At 38.1% G+C, this 17,727-nt stretch overlaps 1 protein-coding gene across 2 annotated transcripts in view; it reads left to right on the top strand.

Annotated features, from left to right (window-relative positions):
• The window catches only part of LOC107663109 (neuroligin-3-like), a 184,438-nt gene that overhangs the window by 163,882 nt on the left and 2,829 nt on the right, over nt 1-17,727 (top strand). For both annotated transcript variants that reach the window (XM_016453264.1, XM_016453263.1), the window contains one exon: nt 998-1,787. In XM_016453264.1, coding sequence (XP_016308750.1) covers nt 998-1,787 — 790 coding nt within the window. The remainder of the gene's footprint in view (nt 1-997; nt 1,788-17,727) is intronic.

Raw genomic sequence — 17,727 nt, 5'->3', positions numbered from 1 at the left:
TCAACGAGAGGGGCTCGACCTACAGCACGATCGTTAGAAATCAGAAGGGTAAGCGTACTGCAAGCTAGCCAGAAAACTCAGCGCATCAGAGAGGAGGAGAAAGGGCCTAGTTCGCCTGATGCTGCTAGTTCCAGGTGCTCTAGGGAAACAGAGAACACAACTCAACTAGTTGCCAAGATACAGGAGGTGGGTCAACTTACCCACTGGCTCAACTTACCCCACTCCTCCCTACTGTAAGACCAGCTTAGGCTGGTTTTAGCTGTTTCAGCAAAGTAATCAGTTAGTACTAAGCTGTCAAGCAAAGCTGTTAAGCACTAAGCTTGTAGACTAATGTTGCGTGTATAATCACATACTGAGTAGCTACTACATTTGCTTGGAATCTTAATGTTTGACCATTAAAAAAAAAATTCTATAGTGTGAATTTGGGTAGTATGAATGAAATTCGGACGCATTACAGCTGCTATATTGTTACTTTCATGTGACCTGCCAGCGTCAGTTTTGTTGCTTCATTGCCATTCACGGCTTCTCTTTCATGGAATAGTAAAGTATCCACTGAATGTTCACTCCAGAATCTCACCATAAGTAGTACTCTAGATCATCTGGGTACTTTTCACCTACTGTTTTTCAAAGACTATGAATTCAGACATACTACTCTTTTGCCGTACTGTTTTCTCACACTACATGGTATGGAAGTTGTAATATTCGGACACACACTAAGCGATTAGCTTCCTTAGCGAAAGCTAGCTTAAAATGCAAAGAAAAGGAAGTGGTTCATTTGGCCATCTACAGCTTTTTTCATATTATGTGGTACATTAAGACATTAATGTTCATATTTTCATGATAACACTACATTACTCTAAATCAGGCACAGAATTGAATAGAACTCTTTAATCAAACTATGCTGAAAACATTAAACTCCCAGTCCTGCTTTATATTAATTTATTCCTGATGTGAAGCATTGTGTAAAATGCATTGTTTTTTTCTCCTCTTGCTGCAGGACTGTTTCATCGTGCCATAATCCAGAGTGGCTCAGCATTGTCCAGCTGGGCTGTCAACTACCAGCCGGTTAAGTACACAAGGCTGCTGGCAGAGAAAGTGGGCTGTAATGTGCTGGACACACTAGACATGGTAGATTGCCTGAGAAAGAAGAGCGCTCGTGAGCTGGTGGAACAAGACATCCAGCCAGCAAGATACCACGTTGCCTTTGGCCCAGTCATTGACGGCGATGTCATTCCCGATGACCCTGAGATCCTGATGGAGCAGGGCGAGTTTCTCAACTATGACATTATGCTGGGTGTTAACCAGGGTGAGGGGCTGCGTTTTGTAGAGAGCGTTGTGGACTCTGAAGATGGTGTCTCGGGCAATGATTTCGACTTCTCGGTCTCTGACTTTGTGGACAGTCTTTATGGTTACCCAGAGGGAAAGGATACGCTACGAGAAACCATTAAGTTCATGTACACGGACTGGGCGGATAGAGACAACCCTGAGACACGCCGTAAGACCCTGGTGGCGCTTTTTACTGATCATCAGTGGGTGGAGCCCTCGGTGGTGACGGCAGATCTTCACGCCCGGTATGGATCGCCCACGTACTTCTACGCCTTCTACCACCACTGCCAGAGCCTGATGAAGCCCGCTTGGTCAGATGCGGCCCACGGAGATGAGGTGCCCTATGTCTTTGGCATTCCCATGATTGGCCCGACCGACCTGTTCCCCTGCAACTTCTCCAAAAATGATGTCATGCTCAGTGCTGTTGTCATGACCTACTGGACAAACTTTGCCAAAACTGGGTAAGTGCCTACCTTACAACATGCAAAGTCTGGGGCATGTGCCATTATGTGATTGTGTGATGCACGGTGGCAACTGATTTTTAATTGACCAATCCAGGCTCTTTTCTCACTACACAGTGGCTAATATATTAAAGTGTCCATATTATGCTCAATTACATGTTCGTCATTTTTATTAGAATACATTTACATGATTTGGTTTCAGCTTCAGGGGCAGCTGTAAACAGTATTATATCTATGGTAACTAAGCTATTGCACTATTGAAATAGTTCGATATTGTGCTATTGGAAGTCAATACTATGCATGAAGTCATGCAAGACAAATAAGTAGTTCTACATTAACACTACTACTGTTAACTCATATGGAAACAGGACTGACTAAACAGTAAAAAATAGCCTATTTAGGACTGAGGTTCCTTATTAGGTAATCAGTAATTACTGAACACGATAATTACTTAAAATGAGTAAACTGAGAATTGCCTGTTTCACTGTGAACATGGTCATAAAATGCACCACTTAAGTGTTATCTAGTTACTCTGCAGGATCTACTAGTGATCTGGACTAAAAAGCAGTGCAGTGCAATGCAATAAAATGAAATTAAATGAAATGAAATAAAAGCCCCTGTATTTATAACATTTGGTATAGGAATTATCAGATGCTGTTTTTCTAGAAAGCAACATGATCACAAATGTATATTGATTTTATATAAATTTATATAATCTTATAAAGGCCCAATTCTCAGTATTAGCTAGTTGCTTATTAGCATGCATATTACTAGCATACTGGCTGTTTATTAGTACTTATAAAGCACATATTAATGTCTTATTCTGCATGACAATATTCTAAATCCCTTAATTCTACCCCATACCTAAATTTAACAGCTACTTTACTATTAATAAGCAGGAAAATAGGAGATTATTGAGGCAAACCGATGCGGCCCACGGAGATGAGGTGCCCTATGTCTTTGGCATTCCCATGATTGGCCCGACCGACCTGTTCCCCTGCAACTTCTCCAAAAATGATGTCATGCTCAGTGCTGTTGTCATGACCTACTGGACAAACTTTGCCAAAACTGGGTAAGTGCCTACCTTACAACATGCAAAGTCTGGGGCATGTGCCATTATGTGATTGTGTGATGCACGGTGGCAACTGATTTTTAATTGACCAATCCAGGCTCTTTTCTCACTACACAGTGGCTAATATATTAAAGTGTCCATATTATGCTCAATTACATGTTCGTCATTTTTATTAGAATACATTTACATGATTTGGTTTCAGCTTCAGGGGCAGCTGTAAACAGTATTATATCTATGGTAACTAAGCTATTGCACTATTGAAATAGTTCGATATTGTGCTATTGGAAGTCCATACTATGCATGAAGTCATGCAAGACAAATAAGTAGTTCTACATTAACACTACTACTGTTAACTCATATGGAAACAGGACTGACTAAACAGTAAAAAATAGCCTATTTAGGACTGAGGTTCCTTATTAGGTAATCAGTAATTACTGAACACGATAATTACTTAAAATGAGTAAACTGAGAATTGCCTGTTTCACTGTGAACATGGTCATAAAATGCACCACTTAAGTGTTATCTAGTTACTCTGCAGGATCTACTAGTGATCTGGACTAAAAAGCAGTGCAGTGCAATGCAATAAAATGAAATTAAATGAAATGAAATAAAAGCCCCTGTATTTATAACATTTGGTATAGGAATTATCAGATGCTGTTTTTCTAGAAAGCAACATGATCACAAATGTATATTGATTTTATATAAATTTATATAATCTTATAAAGGCCCAATTCTCAGTATTAGCTAGTTGCTTATTAGCATGCATATTACTAGCATACTGGCTGTTTATTAGTACTTATAAAGCACATATTAATGTCTTATTCTGCATGACAATATTCTAAATCCCTTAATTCTACCCCATACCTAAATTTAACAGCTACTTTACTATTAATAAGCAGGAAAATAGGAGATTATTGAGGCAAACCTCCCTCAATAATATGTCTTACCCAGTTATTGAACAGTCTACTGTAAGGGACACTAGGAGCAGCCTATGGAGGATTTCACCTATTTATGATATGAATATAAACAATGATGTTCTCTTGTCAACAATAATATTTTGTCAACCTTGATGCATCCAGATTACTGGTAGCTCCTGCAGAGAAACCAGGTAACATGAGTAATTAGCGGTGCATTTTATGACCGTGTTCACGGTAAAAAAGACAACTGCTGACATCCCAGACACATTTATATTGTGGTTAGTAATTAACTGATAATCCTTTATAATTTGTTATAGTTATTAAAAGGTGCACTATGCAGGATTTTCTCAAAAAATATAAATCCCCAAAAAAGTATAGACAATGCACATCATCATTCATCTTCTCTGTCTCATGTGATGCTGCTGCTGGTTGGACTGTGTCTGTTCTGGTAACTGATGTCGTGTCAGGGGCAAGGGGTGTGGCTTCTGGCAGTGTTAAGCCCGCCCATCAAGTTTGCATGCCAGTTTGAATGTTTACAAACAGTAAACGAAAATCCTACATAGTGCACCTTAATAAATTTAATCTCATTAAGTAATTACCTAATATGGAACAGTCCTAAATTCGCTATTACTTACTGATTAGTTAATCCTGTTTCTATATTAGTTAATAGTAGTAGCTGAAGCAGAATAAGTAGCTTAAGGTTGTTTTACTCACTTGTCCCGCATTACTTCCTGCATAGTTATTTATAAACTGATGGACCATTATTCGAAAGTCTTATTATTTTCTGTTTGAGAGATGAACTCCCTTTGGTGTGGAGTTTGTGTTTTGTAACTGTGCAGATCATTTACATGCACAACCAGCTATATTAGGAAAGGTCAAACCAAAAAAAGCATAATAGGTGCCCTTTAATAGACAAACGTGTCATGGCCATTTAAATGAGACCAAAAATTTGGTGAGTTATATTAATTTGCACCTCCTGCAGATCATTTGCATTAAATACAACATTTTGTGACCATCTACCCACACTCATGTAGCTCAAACTCATTTGATTTTTCCTTTACTATAGAATCAAATGTTGAAGCTGCTCTTTTCCATACAGTGAGAATACATGTCTGTCAATAGGTTTATTTTTACTTAAAATTCACAGAAATCAGATTATTCGCTGACAAGATTGTTGGTAGAGAACTGACGCTATGAGGAGGTAACAAGTGGGTACGATTATCAGACATTGCTGATAATACCGAAATGTGGCAGTATATTTATGTACCACTAGTGTGCAACTGAAAGTACATGTACGGTAAGTACCACTTTTTTTTGTCATCCTTGAGTAAAATATGTTGCAGAGTACTGATGTTTACAGCATACTGTATGAATGGTGCTTGAGACCACGTGCAGAGAGAATTATCAGTGGAACTTATCGCATTTCTGTCCCTCAGTAATATCGATCAAAACCCCTCTCTTCAGATGATCCCTGCCACCCCAGGTGACCGCATACTCAACAACGAATCCTCCCTCGCTCCCCCTTCTCCTTCCTGCTCAATCCTGCCTACAGCACAAAGCATTATAGATCTGTATGAGGAGTGCTTGTAATCAGCTCTAACAACACAAATCTAAATTGACAACTGCTGTTACTGAGAAAAATTGATTGGTCATGCTGCTGCTTCTCCACTTTTACCAGTCACAATAAAAAATGACACCCCTTGACATTTATAAATCATTCTTTAACTGTTAAGTGCACACTAGGTGTAGCCAAAAATAACATACGCAGAGAGGAAATGCTAATGGCCGAGTACCGCAGGCTATTTTTTACGCTGAATGCTCAAGTCAACATTCTGCAGGCGATCAGAGAACTGTTCAGAACAACATCTGTCCAGAAAATGTCAAATTAGCTCAAGGGCATGGGACATTTGTACGAGAAACACTGATTTCCCCCCACAGGGTAATAATTTTCTCAGTTAGACTGCCAGATTTTCTCAGCAAAAACAAAAAGAAAAAAAATGAAATTGTTTGGTAAGTGGATTTTAATGTATTTCCTATTAGGTCTGGTTTGACAATATAAATTAATAGATATGAATCTATCCTCTTTTTAACAATCACAATATTGTTTCTTACATATTCAGTATTGTAACTTTTTATATGAGTGTCAAATTCAAATTCAATTTTATTATAAACTAACTTATTAGTTATTGAATGAATGAATGAATGAATGAATGATGTGCAATTTGAATGTTTGTATATGTGTGTGTGTGTGTGTGTGTGTGTGTGTGTGTGTGTGTGTGTGTGTGTTATAAATTCCAATTGAATTGAATTTGGTCATTTTAAATACCAACTGGCAGGGTTCCCTGTAGTTTAGTGTAGTTCCCTCTATTGTAACTGATATATCCAAATGAATTGATAGCAAATCGAGTCAAGATCAGAATCAAATTTAATTTAATCTGTGGAAATACCCAGCCTTATTTCTGATATTGAAACAGGAAGTTAGGGAGGAACACATTGAAGGGCTCATTTCTTTTTTAAAATAGCCCATATTTTATGCCATGGCCTGATCAAATCACACTTGAGTTGTATCATGAATTAAAACAGTAAATATACGTTCAAAACAAACCATTTGTTTTGCCACTTGATGGTTGGGAAAGAAAATAAAGCATGACCCACCAACCACGACTACTTTCTATTGCTTGTTGAAAACACATGATATATTCAATTTAGAGGACATTCTCATTATAGAGAACCTTTTATTGGACAAAAAATACAAACCTGCAAGATGATTCATCAATATTTATGGTCTGTTTTGTCATAACAGAAAGTTTGTAGCAGAAAAATAATGTTTACAGCCTGGTACAAAAAGTGGTTGTGGTCTATATAGCTAATTTTTCCCTTCATGACAACTGTGAGGGGGGTGAATTTTTTATAACTCATCCACTTCAATTATATTAAGCCTTAAAGTTCTGCATAATTAAGGGCGTGGCCACTTGAGTGACAGGTGGATTGCCGCTGCTGTCACCACCGTCGAGCTAGGTGGGTGTGGTTTCAGCACCAGCTCCCGCCTCTTTGGCCATTTTTGATTACCCAGGAGTGACGCGCGGTGACGTGCTGCCAAGATGGCGACGGCCAGCTCCGCCAACTTTGAGCTTCAAAAACGCTCTTCGGAAATCTACGGGTGACGTCACGGACACTACGTCCATGTTTTTATACAGTCTATGATTTTAATCCACTATTAAATCGATGGCCTCAAAGTTTATTTCCAATTTCTAAAATGTCATGCCTTGAACATATATTTTGACGTGAAGACATGAAACCATCTCCTATCTAGCTTTAAAAACACACTGTCCATAAAATAATCACTCACAGTAGCCTCAACCCCTGCTGTATCCTATCTGCCATTTTAAAAGCATCCTTTCAGATATACTATTATGTAAAGATTATTTATTACATGACAAACACTGTCTCCTCTTGCAGTCATTCGTCTAATGGCTTCCAACTGAACTGGCATTATAGAATGCATTTTATGTGCTGAGTTTCTGATATTACTGCCCGTAGAGTTGCTCCATTTGTGTGGCTCTGTTGTGAGGAGCGGATTATATAGGATACTGCTTAGCAGTCGGCTTGTACAGAGGGAAGGATTAGATGCCAGGATAATGAACCTCTCAATCGCATAAAGTACACAAATCATCACTTCCATCTTAACCAGCAAACTCTCTGGTTTAGTGCTGATGCATGCTGGGATACAGCCACAAATGTGCACTACAGCATGTGAAGTGTGCTTACAGCTTCTCCATGTGATGATGACCTAGATAGCACTCCCTGGCATCTCTCTAAATTGGACACTTGTACCCGAGCCAAATACATACGTAAATATGGAACCTGGAGTCGAATAGGTGAATGTTATATTATGCTTGTGCCACTTAATGTCAACAGCATGTATCAGTCCCCAAAGCGAATTCTTCTTTCCGCTTCATGGTGCTTACAAGCAGTGTTTCCCCCCTAAAGTTGGAATACAACATGAAAACAACCATTACCTGTGAAATCTGGGTAGAAAGGCATGTTTGACCAAAAAAAACTAGGCTAAGTGAAGTGACAAAGTAACAGTGTTTCCTAATTGGATGCCAAGCTTGAGTACGAGGCTAATACAGCTTATTATATTACAAATATTAATATTATTACAAATATTAAAACTCATGTATTGGAAGTTATGTATTACATTAAAATTATATATATCTGACGTATTATTTAGGATTATTTGCTGTGGTGACCTCTAGTGCGTACAGCCGAAAGTGTGAAAGATATTAAAAATTATTAACAGAACTATTAGGTAATAAAAATACATTTTAAAAATAATAATAATAATAATAACTAGATCCTACTTATTAACTAGATCCTGAGAAAAACTTCATACAGCCACATTTTTAGCCACATCATCAGTAGCCAGCCACATCAGTAAAAAGCATAAATGTCTTATTTAATTTTTTTTTTTTTTTTTTTTTTAGGCGTAATTACATATTTCTTACTCCTAACAGGTCTTTTTGTAGAAAAGTCCAAATAGACATTGTATCTGTCTTTGGGACAATTATTAAAAATCATTAATCTCTGAAATGAATGAAAGAATAATGGTAAAATGCTGCCAAGTGTAGTACTGTTAAATTGAATTCAAATCTCAAAGGGTTTTTAGACAGGGTTTTTTCTCAGCTGGCTATTAACAGTAAAAGTGTAATACATTAGCACCCTAATTAATGTATCAAGTGTTAACCCGTCGCCGTTAGTCCTGCAAAAAAAAACAAAAGCATACAAGAACCTTCTTCTCACTTGATAACTGAATTGTCGGTGCGTATCGCTTTTGTTCAGGCTACAAATGGACCTCGAATGCTGCCGTCTGCATTTCTATAGAGATCGTAGCGCTAACATTTGATGGACAGGGGCTGTTTCCTCTATATTCTTCTACTGTATCATTCAGCCTACAGTCAAACAGCCCATGCTGTGCTGAGCCCGAGACATTGCTGAGCAGAATACTGTTGTGCTTTTCCTTTTGTCCTCCTATTTTCTCTGCATCCCCCTTCATGCTTTCTTGTAACAAGAACACAAGCCTCTCTCAGAAATGCTGAGGCCTGCTGGGATGAATTCAGATATTTCTGTTTGAAAACCCCATGTTTTTTCATGATGCTGTCCCTTGTGGAGACATTGGCAAGTCCACTCAAAGAATAAAACATGATTAATCAATAATCAATAAGCCATGATTAATAAATAAGAGTTGGCTCCACACGTGCCAGCTTGACTATAATCGCTCAATGATTTGACATGCCTTGCATTTTGTGTTTTATCGATGCCTTTGTATCGACGTCCGTCTTATTGAAATTCTGTTGCCTGTACTTCATCTGAATGGCAAGCAACATCCCTGAGAGCTCATTAACTCTCGCTGTCTTGTCGTATCTGCCTCATGATTGTGAAAACAAAAATAATAATTTCAATGCTGCATCTTAATGAGCGGTTTCCCTCACCGCTATACCCAGACGGAAACGGTCTCTTGAATATCAGTTGACCCTGCACCCAAGGCCAAGCCTATCACTTTCTCTGTCTTTGAGCTAAATTGCTTCCCGCATCCGCTTGTTTTGTCGTTCCTAGACTACAGCAGAGAAAAAGGGATTGTGTTTATTTTGTTTAAAAGTCTCACTGCCTTCTCAATTAAGCCTAGCACTTGTTACTGTAGGAAATATGTTGGCAATATGCAGATTTGCTATGGAGAAAGTAAAGAAGCATCCTGCGTAGGATCTTGAGAGACACCGGACGCTACGCTGCATGTCGAATGTAATGAGTTGAAGCATCATCAGAGGAGAGCTGAGCGATCAGCGCCGGACAGGAGTCAGGACACGTTGACCATCACTCACCTCACCCATCCGATCAATAGCAGTCATAATGAAGAGTGCACAGGGGCCCGTGTCCTGCAGCTACCTGTATTACTTCAAAATCATTGCCTTCATTTTGGCTTACTGATGGGGAATCTCCCTGACAGTGATGTTAGATGTTAGAGATGTTCTAATACATTTCAAGATCTTTTTTGTGCATTATGGTTCACGATTTGAGCCTAATTTTATTGACAAATAAACATTTTAAAAAGTTTTGATTGCCCATGTAAAAGTCACCATTACAATGCTGGGGTTATATGGCAGCAGGTTCCAAAGTTTCTGAAGACATTTTGCAGTGTTGCTATGCAGTTGCTAGGGTATCCTGGATGTTTGCTAGGGCTGGTTTACTGCCTTCTAAGAGTACGTTTGGCAGAATTAATACTTAATACGAGTACATATTACAGAAATAATATACTTTAAAAGAATATAGTGTGAACTGAATATAAAGATTTCGGAAGATTTCATTGAATGTTAATTGCAATTAAACCAATATGTATTATAGATTAAATTGATCTTAAAAGCAGTTAGTTGAACTTAAGTACATCTTTATATATAATTAAAAAATTGTATTATCTTTGAAATATTAAAGTCTACTGTCCGAATGTACTGGCAAGCATTTATTATGGTAAATTAAAATATGTCATTTCTATTGAAACTTGTATGTTGTACTACGGCACCTATTGTATGTGTCTGTCTTCGTCTTCTTCCTCTTCTTCCGTTCTGGAAGTCTATGGCTGCCCATAGAACTGCTTGTGGGTAAGTTATGAAATTTGGCACACTAATAGAGGACAGTCTCATTATTAACCACAGCAAATTTGGAGTCTCTATCTCAAACTCATTAGCGCCACCAATAGGCCAAATTTGCACTTGTAGTTCTGCTAATAACTTTTGAACCGTAAGATCCAGAAGCAAAATTATTTTTTCCTCTTGATACTTTGGCTCGTGCCGACTCGAATGCATACCAAATTGTACATTTCTACCGGTCAAGATTTTTGGAAAATTTTTAATTTTGAGAAAAAAATCTACTTTTTCGAAACACGTCCTAGATGGTCTGTCCTATTTTCACCAAAATTGTCTCAACAGTTAAAATTATACTTTAAAGTACTTTACAGGTGTTTTCTAGGTTAGTCAAGTGTACTCATTTAAAACACAACAAAATATTATCAAAAATTAATTAATTAAAATGTACTTTTAATTTGTAAAACTTTTAATTGACATTTTTCAAAAATGTGTACTTTAAAAGTGTATATAAGTTTAAGGAAGTGTAGTCTCTTTAAGAACACTTAAGTGGTCTTTTATTTCATTAATATTATCTGCATGTAAAAAAAAAATTAAGATGGACTACACTACAAGTTTACATTCAATACAACTGAATATAAAATGCCATTAAGGAACAAAAACCCATAACTTGTTGCGTAAAGCAGTTGATCCTGCTTGGACTATTTTTACTTGGGGAACACAAATATACATGTAATAAAAGTAACTGGCAATATTGTGTCTAAAATGTTAATTATTCCTCAATATTAACTTTGTTAAAGTGTTAAAAATCAATATAAGAGCAATATCATACTCACAATCATGCTTTTGCTCAAAATATCATCATCTATTCACATTCCTAACCCTAAGTATGAATAACAGTAGCCTTATCCAGCACCGCTAATTATCTTTTTTCTTGTTCTGTGAGGAATTGAGAAAGTAATGTGACCACCCACTGACTCTCTGAACTTTTAACAGCAGCAGTTTAAACTTTATGAGCTGAACAGCAAGTTTCTTTGAAAGCATCCTCTCTCTCTGTCATGCTGTTTTATGTAATATATTCTATCTGCTGACCTTGAGAACAGCAAAGAGAGATCAGAAAATCTCTAAATGTAACACTGCATCTTTCAAAAGCGAAGCCAGTTGTGTGTGGACCTTGAAATGCACCGTAAAATGAAAAACCACACAAAGCAGTGCACACTACCTCCTGTAGCCTATTTATAAATAACCCCTTGATAGAAAACTTTCTAATTAAAAGTGCATGCACTACCTTGAGTTAGAATCAGTGCTATTCAGTTGAAGATGGAGTTTTCATGGAAATAAGTGACCCTGACCAAAGTACGCTAAGACACTGAAGTGGAAGGCTTTTATGATGCCCCATCGGATTTGGTGTCTCAATGTCCACAGTCATCCAAGCGCGGCAAATTAGACTGATGAATAATCAATGCAGCCCCATCAAATTAACTCTGACTCGTTTTCACCTTGTCATATTCATAAGATTTATTCTGCTATGACTGCTATATGAAAAAAAACTTTTATGTTTTTTTCATTAACTTAACGTGGGTTTTTCCAAAAGTTAAACCAATTCTTTTTCTATTCTGCTATGACTGCTATATGAAAAAAAACTTTTATGTTTTTTTCATTAACTTAACGTGGGTTCAATTCTTTTTCTTTCTTTCTTTCTTTCTTTCTTTCTTTCTTTCTTTCTCTTTTAGTTTCTCTATGTCTGTAAAGGTAAGTTTTTCAAGTGGTTTTTTGCTATGGCTTACTGGCTGAAGTCAAGGGTCCACACCAAATTTTCTGTGACATTCTAGACATAGTCTATCTGTGAGTCTATAATCATTTTTATAATAATTTTTTTTGTCCGATTTATTGTTCATCAGGTGAAAATGGTAAGCATGATCACTGATCACCAGCACACCTCTCCTCAAAAAAAATGAAAAATAAAAAAAAATCAAAGAGTGCACAAAAGTTTAATACTAAGGGGTTTAGAAGTACAAGCAATTAGCCTTAGCAAGCACCTCTAATTAAAAAAAACTAATTAAATGACCATTTTTGTCCAGACTTAATTTGCTACTAGGATTCTAGAAAATTGCACTGCTAAGGTCGGATTCTTTGATGAAAATATCTTCAGACAGGATGGCGTTTAGGAAGTCCAACATAGTTTCAGAATCTCAATGGTGGTGGAGTAGATTCCTCTCAGGGCCTGAGATCTGAATGAGTGGCGCTGATAGAGGCTGAAGTACTGCTTCACTGGGCAAGCCCAAGTGGCCTGAACCATAGAAACATTTGAGCAGTTTAGGAGCCGATTTGAGTGGGCGACCTGACAGAACACCGACAGCTGATTCACGGCCTCCGTTTGCACATACACTTCCCAGATTGTGGGTTAGTGGAATGAATAGGGCACCAGCACAGTCACTGGGGAGGGAAAACACTTATGGCTCGTTTCCACTGAGCGGTACGGTACAGAACAGTTCAGTACAGTACGATTCGGTACGGGTATCCCTGATCAGGCTTGCGTTTCCACTGCCAGAAGTACCCTTACTTGGTAGGCGTGGTGTATGCCAATAAAGACAAAAGCAAACAGTTCAGTCAAACGTATGCTACAAAGTCAGTGCTGTACTACAGTAAAGTTCAAATTAAATATATAAATTTAAACATAACTTTGTGCTCAGCCAAAACGATATGACCAGGAACAAATAATAGATTCATGAGACCACGAATGCCTGTTAAATATAGCCAACCCAAAATGAATTGTAGGCCTATCTCATGTTTAATCACTACAGAGACATCAGAGCCAGCGGCAAATGTCAGAAGGACAAGCCGAGCTAAGGCTGCTCTCGGCGCATACATGAGCACTGAGCGCCTGGTGATCGCCTGGAGCTCCGAAATCGGCATAGCAAATTTTCAAATAGGCGCTATCTTTATAAATAAACCGCAGATTTGAGTTTTAAACAATTACATTCTCACCTGAAAAACTCTTAAAACTACATTTCATGACACAATAACAGTAATATTTAGAAAATTACGTGGGTTTTGGGCAATAACGTTTCACAAGTCCACAAGAACAGACAAGAACGCATATTGAGAAACGGCTAGCCTATTGTCTGTGTGAAAATATAAAATTATGAAATACACGTTTATATTTTTTTGTGTTTGCGCACTCTGATGTAAATAAGCCCAACACTCATGGACAGCAGAGCGCAACGAGTGAAGGACGCTTTATCCCCTTGTATCACGTAAAAGTGACAATTCTAGTCAACCAATCAACGTTCTGCGGTGAGTTTAGCTCCACCCTTTTGGTACCCTTTGCTGTCCTAGGTACCCCAACGGAAGGGTACCAAAAAAGTGGTACAGTACAGTTCGTGAAATAATTGCGTACCGTACTGCTCAGTGGAAACGAGCCATTATTATACATTATTGATTCTGGTATGGTTACCTACTGTAATAAAGGCATTGGACTTGCAGTTTTATAATCCTTGAGAAGTAGTTTATTAAAAATATGCAGTCCAATATCCGAAAGAGTAGTCATACAATATGTCATGGTCAAAATCCAAATAGTCAGAATCAGGGTTATTATAGTTAAATACAGAGTTCTGGCATGAAACTCTAGATGGCGCAGTCCGATAGGTCTAACTCAATCTGACCTGGCGACATTATTGTCGCATGGCAGCTGATTGGTTCTCTCCTGTATCGGTAGCCAATGAGCGCAGCAGCAGCAGCAGTGTAGCAGATCTATTCCGCCAAGACCAAATACATTAACACTATCATGTACATTACCATGCCGCTCCCTCAGAGAGTTGTCATGACAGAACTAAAATTAAAACAATAAAATACTTTATTATGATTATTATTATATATTTTATTATTATTATTATTATTATTATCATCATTATTTCAGGTAGTTGCCACGGCAACGTTTCTCATTTTCATTTACTTTAACTTGATGTACTAAAACTATTATTATTATTATTATTATTATTATTTAACAAAAAATGCAAACAGGAAATTTTCAAATGAAAATGAAAACAAACACTACAATTGTATCTCAATGATAATAAAATAGCATTGGTCCAAATAGATAAGGCTAACAAATCTGAAATGAAAGACAAAACATGCAAGAGATCAGTAACATAACCAAAACATGAGCTCAGTATAAACAGCCATAACTGCAGGAAAAATGAGACTTCACAAACATTAAATGACTCAGACTGCCTTATAGCAGAGCCCCTCCCCTAGAGGGAGCCTTCAAGGTTAACAAAAAGAAGCATAACGCTGCAGTACACTGGCAAGGAGACAAGAAACCTTAGACAGGAGGCATTTTTTTAATAGATGTCAATGAAGAAGAGTCTTTAATACTCTAAATGAACTGCTTTTGTGAGGAAACAACTCAAAATCGACAGCCTGTTGGCTAATCTTCAGTGTCTACCAGTATTCCTTCTCTTTTGGAGTTTGTCCCTAATGTTGAAAATCAAATTTCTAAGCTGTCAGACTTATGACTTTATGTTTTTTAAATGTAATTCCACATTTCCTCTTTGAGATTGTCCATTATTTGAGAATGCATTCATGTCCATATCACAAATGGTAATGTAAGGGTTACTCACTAAAACAGAATACTTTTAATACAAAATCTGTTTAGAAAAATCCATAACCTTAAGTGTGAGCAATAGTACTGTCTGGGAGCACTAGTTATAATTATTCATCTTCATTTACATCAACACATTAAATCTCGAGCTAAACCCTCACGTGTGAAACACCCACACAAAGCATGTCATCACTGCAGATCAACAGCCTCTGAAGACACATCCAAAACATCACCACTGACCTTCGAATCAGCAGTCAGAAGCATTGCAAACCTAGCCGCAAACACAAATATGCTGTGTCATGCAAGTCGGGTGATTGACCATTAAGAGACCGTGTGGTGATATTGAGATTCTAGCGTTTCCTATTAAGTGAGAATGCCGCAGGTACACCGACTGCCACTCGCACGCCACGCAGCAAGAATTCATATACGCTGCGCGGCTGCGGCTTCATTGATGTCCTGTTCTCTGGCATGTTGCACCATGGCAGATCAATATGACCTTACCTCTGCTGCCTGCTTGTTTGAAACTTAATTATTGATATTCAGCTACAAAGTCATCATGGTCCGGCTGCCAATATTCATTGGGGATCTTTACCAACCTAATAAAACCGGTTATTTGTGCATATATGCAATGCATGATGTGAAGCTGCACTGACATGTCACTTGGTGCACACACCACAATTTAATTCTGTGCGAGAGAAGCGATCAACAAAAAAAGCCAGAAATTATTCTGTTTACACTAAGTGTGTGAGCGGCATCAAGATGCTCATTTTCATGAGGACATGCACAACATTTCAAACATGATTTCAAATAATATAACCACTTTGACAGAGCAGTCCTAGACAGAAAAGCTTTTATCAAATTTTAAAATAGTTTTAATATTAATGCGTTTGAATTGAATTTGCATAAGAACACATAGAATTACAGTTTCAACCTTTCTGAATGTTGTCATTATGGTGTTATATGCATTTTCTGATAGGACCTATCTTCCACAGATATGCAAAGGTGGTGCTTGGCTTAAAAAGAACCACTGGCAGACAGTATAAGTACAAACAGCATTTAGTTCATGGGATGTCTTTACATTAGATCAAGTCTGAAATATTGTTCAATAGTATCATGGAGGTTGGACGCCACCTTGCTTTGCCTTTTGTGAGCTTGTAATGTCAGTTGGAGAAACAGTGAACCCTGGAGGCTAAAGGGTAATACAACACACATATACAAGGGCCCTTTGCCAGCATCCCCCCTTTAGTGTTTAGATTAATATGGTCCACTTTCTATCAGCACACTCGCTGTTAATGCAATCTGCACTGCTTTCCCAAAGCAATTAACGGAATGGATGCACTGCTGTTGTTTTATCAAAAACAAGTTGCATCCTGAAGCACATCTCAGCTGTTGATTTATTCATTTGTGTTTCACTTTAAAAGCCTTGGGCCCATCTCTTTTTTTTATACAGATTGAGCCGAGGATGCGTGAAGCCCAGCAGGCAGAGGTGCTTAGAGATATGAGCTGTAACGTAATGTCACACAGGGGAGAAATAGAAAATGATGATTTGGCAAGAAGTGCCTGGCATCTTTATACAAGAAGGTGAAGCAAGACTGATAGTAGTGCAGTGATGATGAGGAATGTCTGTGGACTGAAATTGTTTTGTTGATTGGCGCAAACTCCAGGGGTTGATATGAGAAAGGGTGCTAGCTGTTTGTGTCTTTATGCGTGCTGAGACTGACCAAGAATGAAGGTAGTGCTTCAATGAAAAGAAAGCAAAGGCACGGTTAAGAAAGAAGCATGGGGATTTCCCTGCTGAATATCGTAAAGCGTGAAGTAGTCATTTAGCAGAAGCCTTTATCCAGCACAAATAGAGTCAGTGTCCAATCCTGCTCCTGCAGGGCCAATGCAATGTCCTGCTGAGTTTAGCCCCAAAACACTTCCCTGGAAGTTTTCAGTAATCCCAAACTTGATTAGGATCGGAGCTAAACTCTGCAGCACAAAATAAAAAAACAACACTGAAAAAAGAGCGTGTGGTTTATCTGTCAATCACATGCGCATGAAAGTTTCGTTACTACAGCAACATTAGAGATTTCTTTAAGAATTGTCCTGGGTCAAATTCGATTAATCACGCATGACTTTATTTAAATACGAAGACACCCAGTGATGTTGTTGGTTCACAAAATCAAAATTGTGTAATTATTATCTGTAAAACATGGCCAACTAACATAAAAACCGTCTGTTTATGAATTATGAAATCATGAATATGTTGGCTACCATACGCTATAAATAAAGAGAATTTACTGTAGATGGCTTGAAGCTGCAGGCAAGGGGGTGGGGGCTGCTCTGCTCTTATGTCCCCACCATAGACTGTATAAAAACATGGACGTAGTGTCCGTGACGTCACCCGTAGATTTCCAAAGAGCGTTTTTGAAGCTCAAAGTGGGTGGAGCCGGCCGTCGCCATCTTGGCAGCGTGTCACCGCGCGTCACTCCCGGATAATCGAAAATGGGCAAAGAGGCGGGAGCAGGTTGCTGAAACCACGCCCACCTAGCTCGATGGTGGTAGATCCACCTGTCACTCAAGTGACCACGCCCTTAATTATGCAGAACTTTAAGGCTTAATATAATTTAAACGGATGAGTTATAAAAAAATTCAGCCCCCTCACAGTTGTCATGAAGGGCAAAATTAGCTATATAGACCAAAATCATTTTTTGAACCAGGCTGTAAACAT

The sequence above is a fragment of the Sinocyclocheilus anshuiensis genome, unplaced genomic scaffold (assembly GCF_001515605.1).
Source record: "Sinocyclocheilus anshuiensis isolate Anshui unplaced genomic scaffold, SAMN03320099.WGS_v1.1 scaffold836, whole genome shotgun sequence".
Taxonomy (NCBI): Eukaryota; Metazoa; Chordata; class Actinopteri; order Cypriniformes; family Cyprinidae; genus Sinocyclocheilus; species Sinocyclocheilus anshuiensis.
This window is presented reverse-complemented; position numbering and strand designations above follow the sequence as displayed.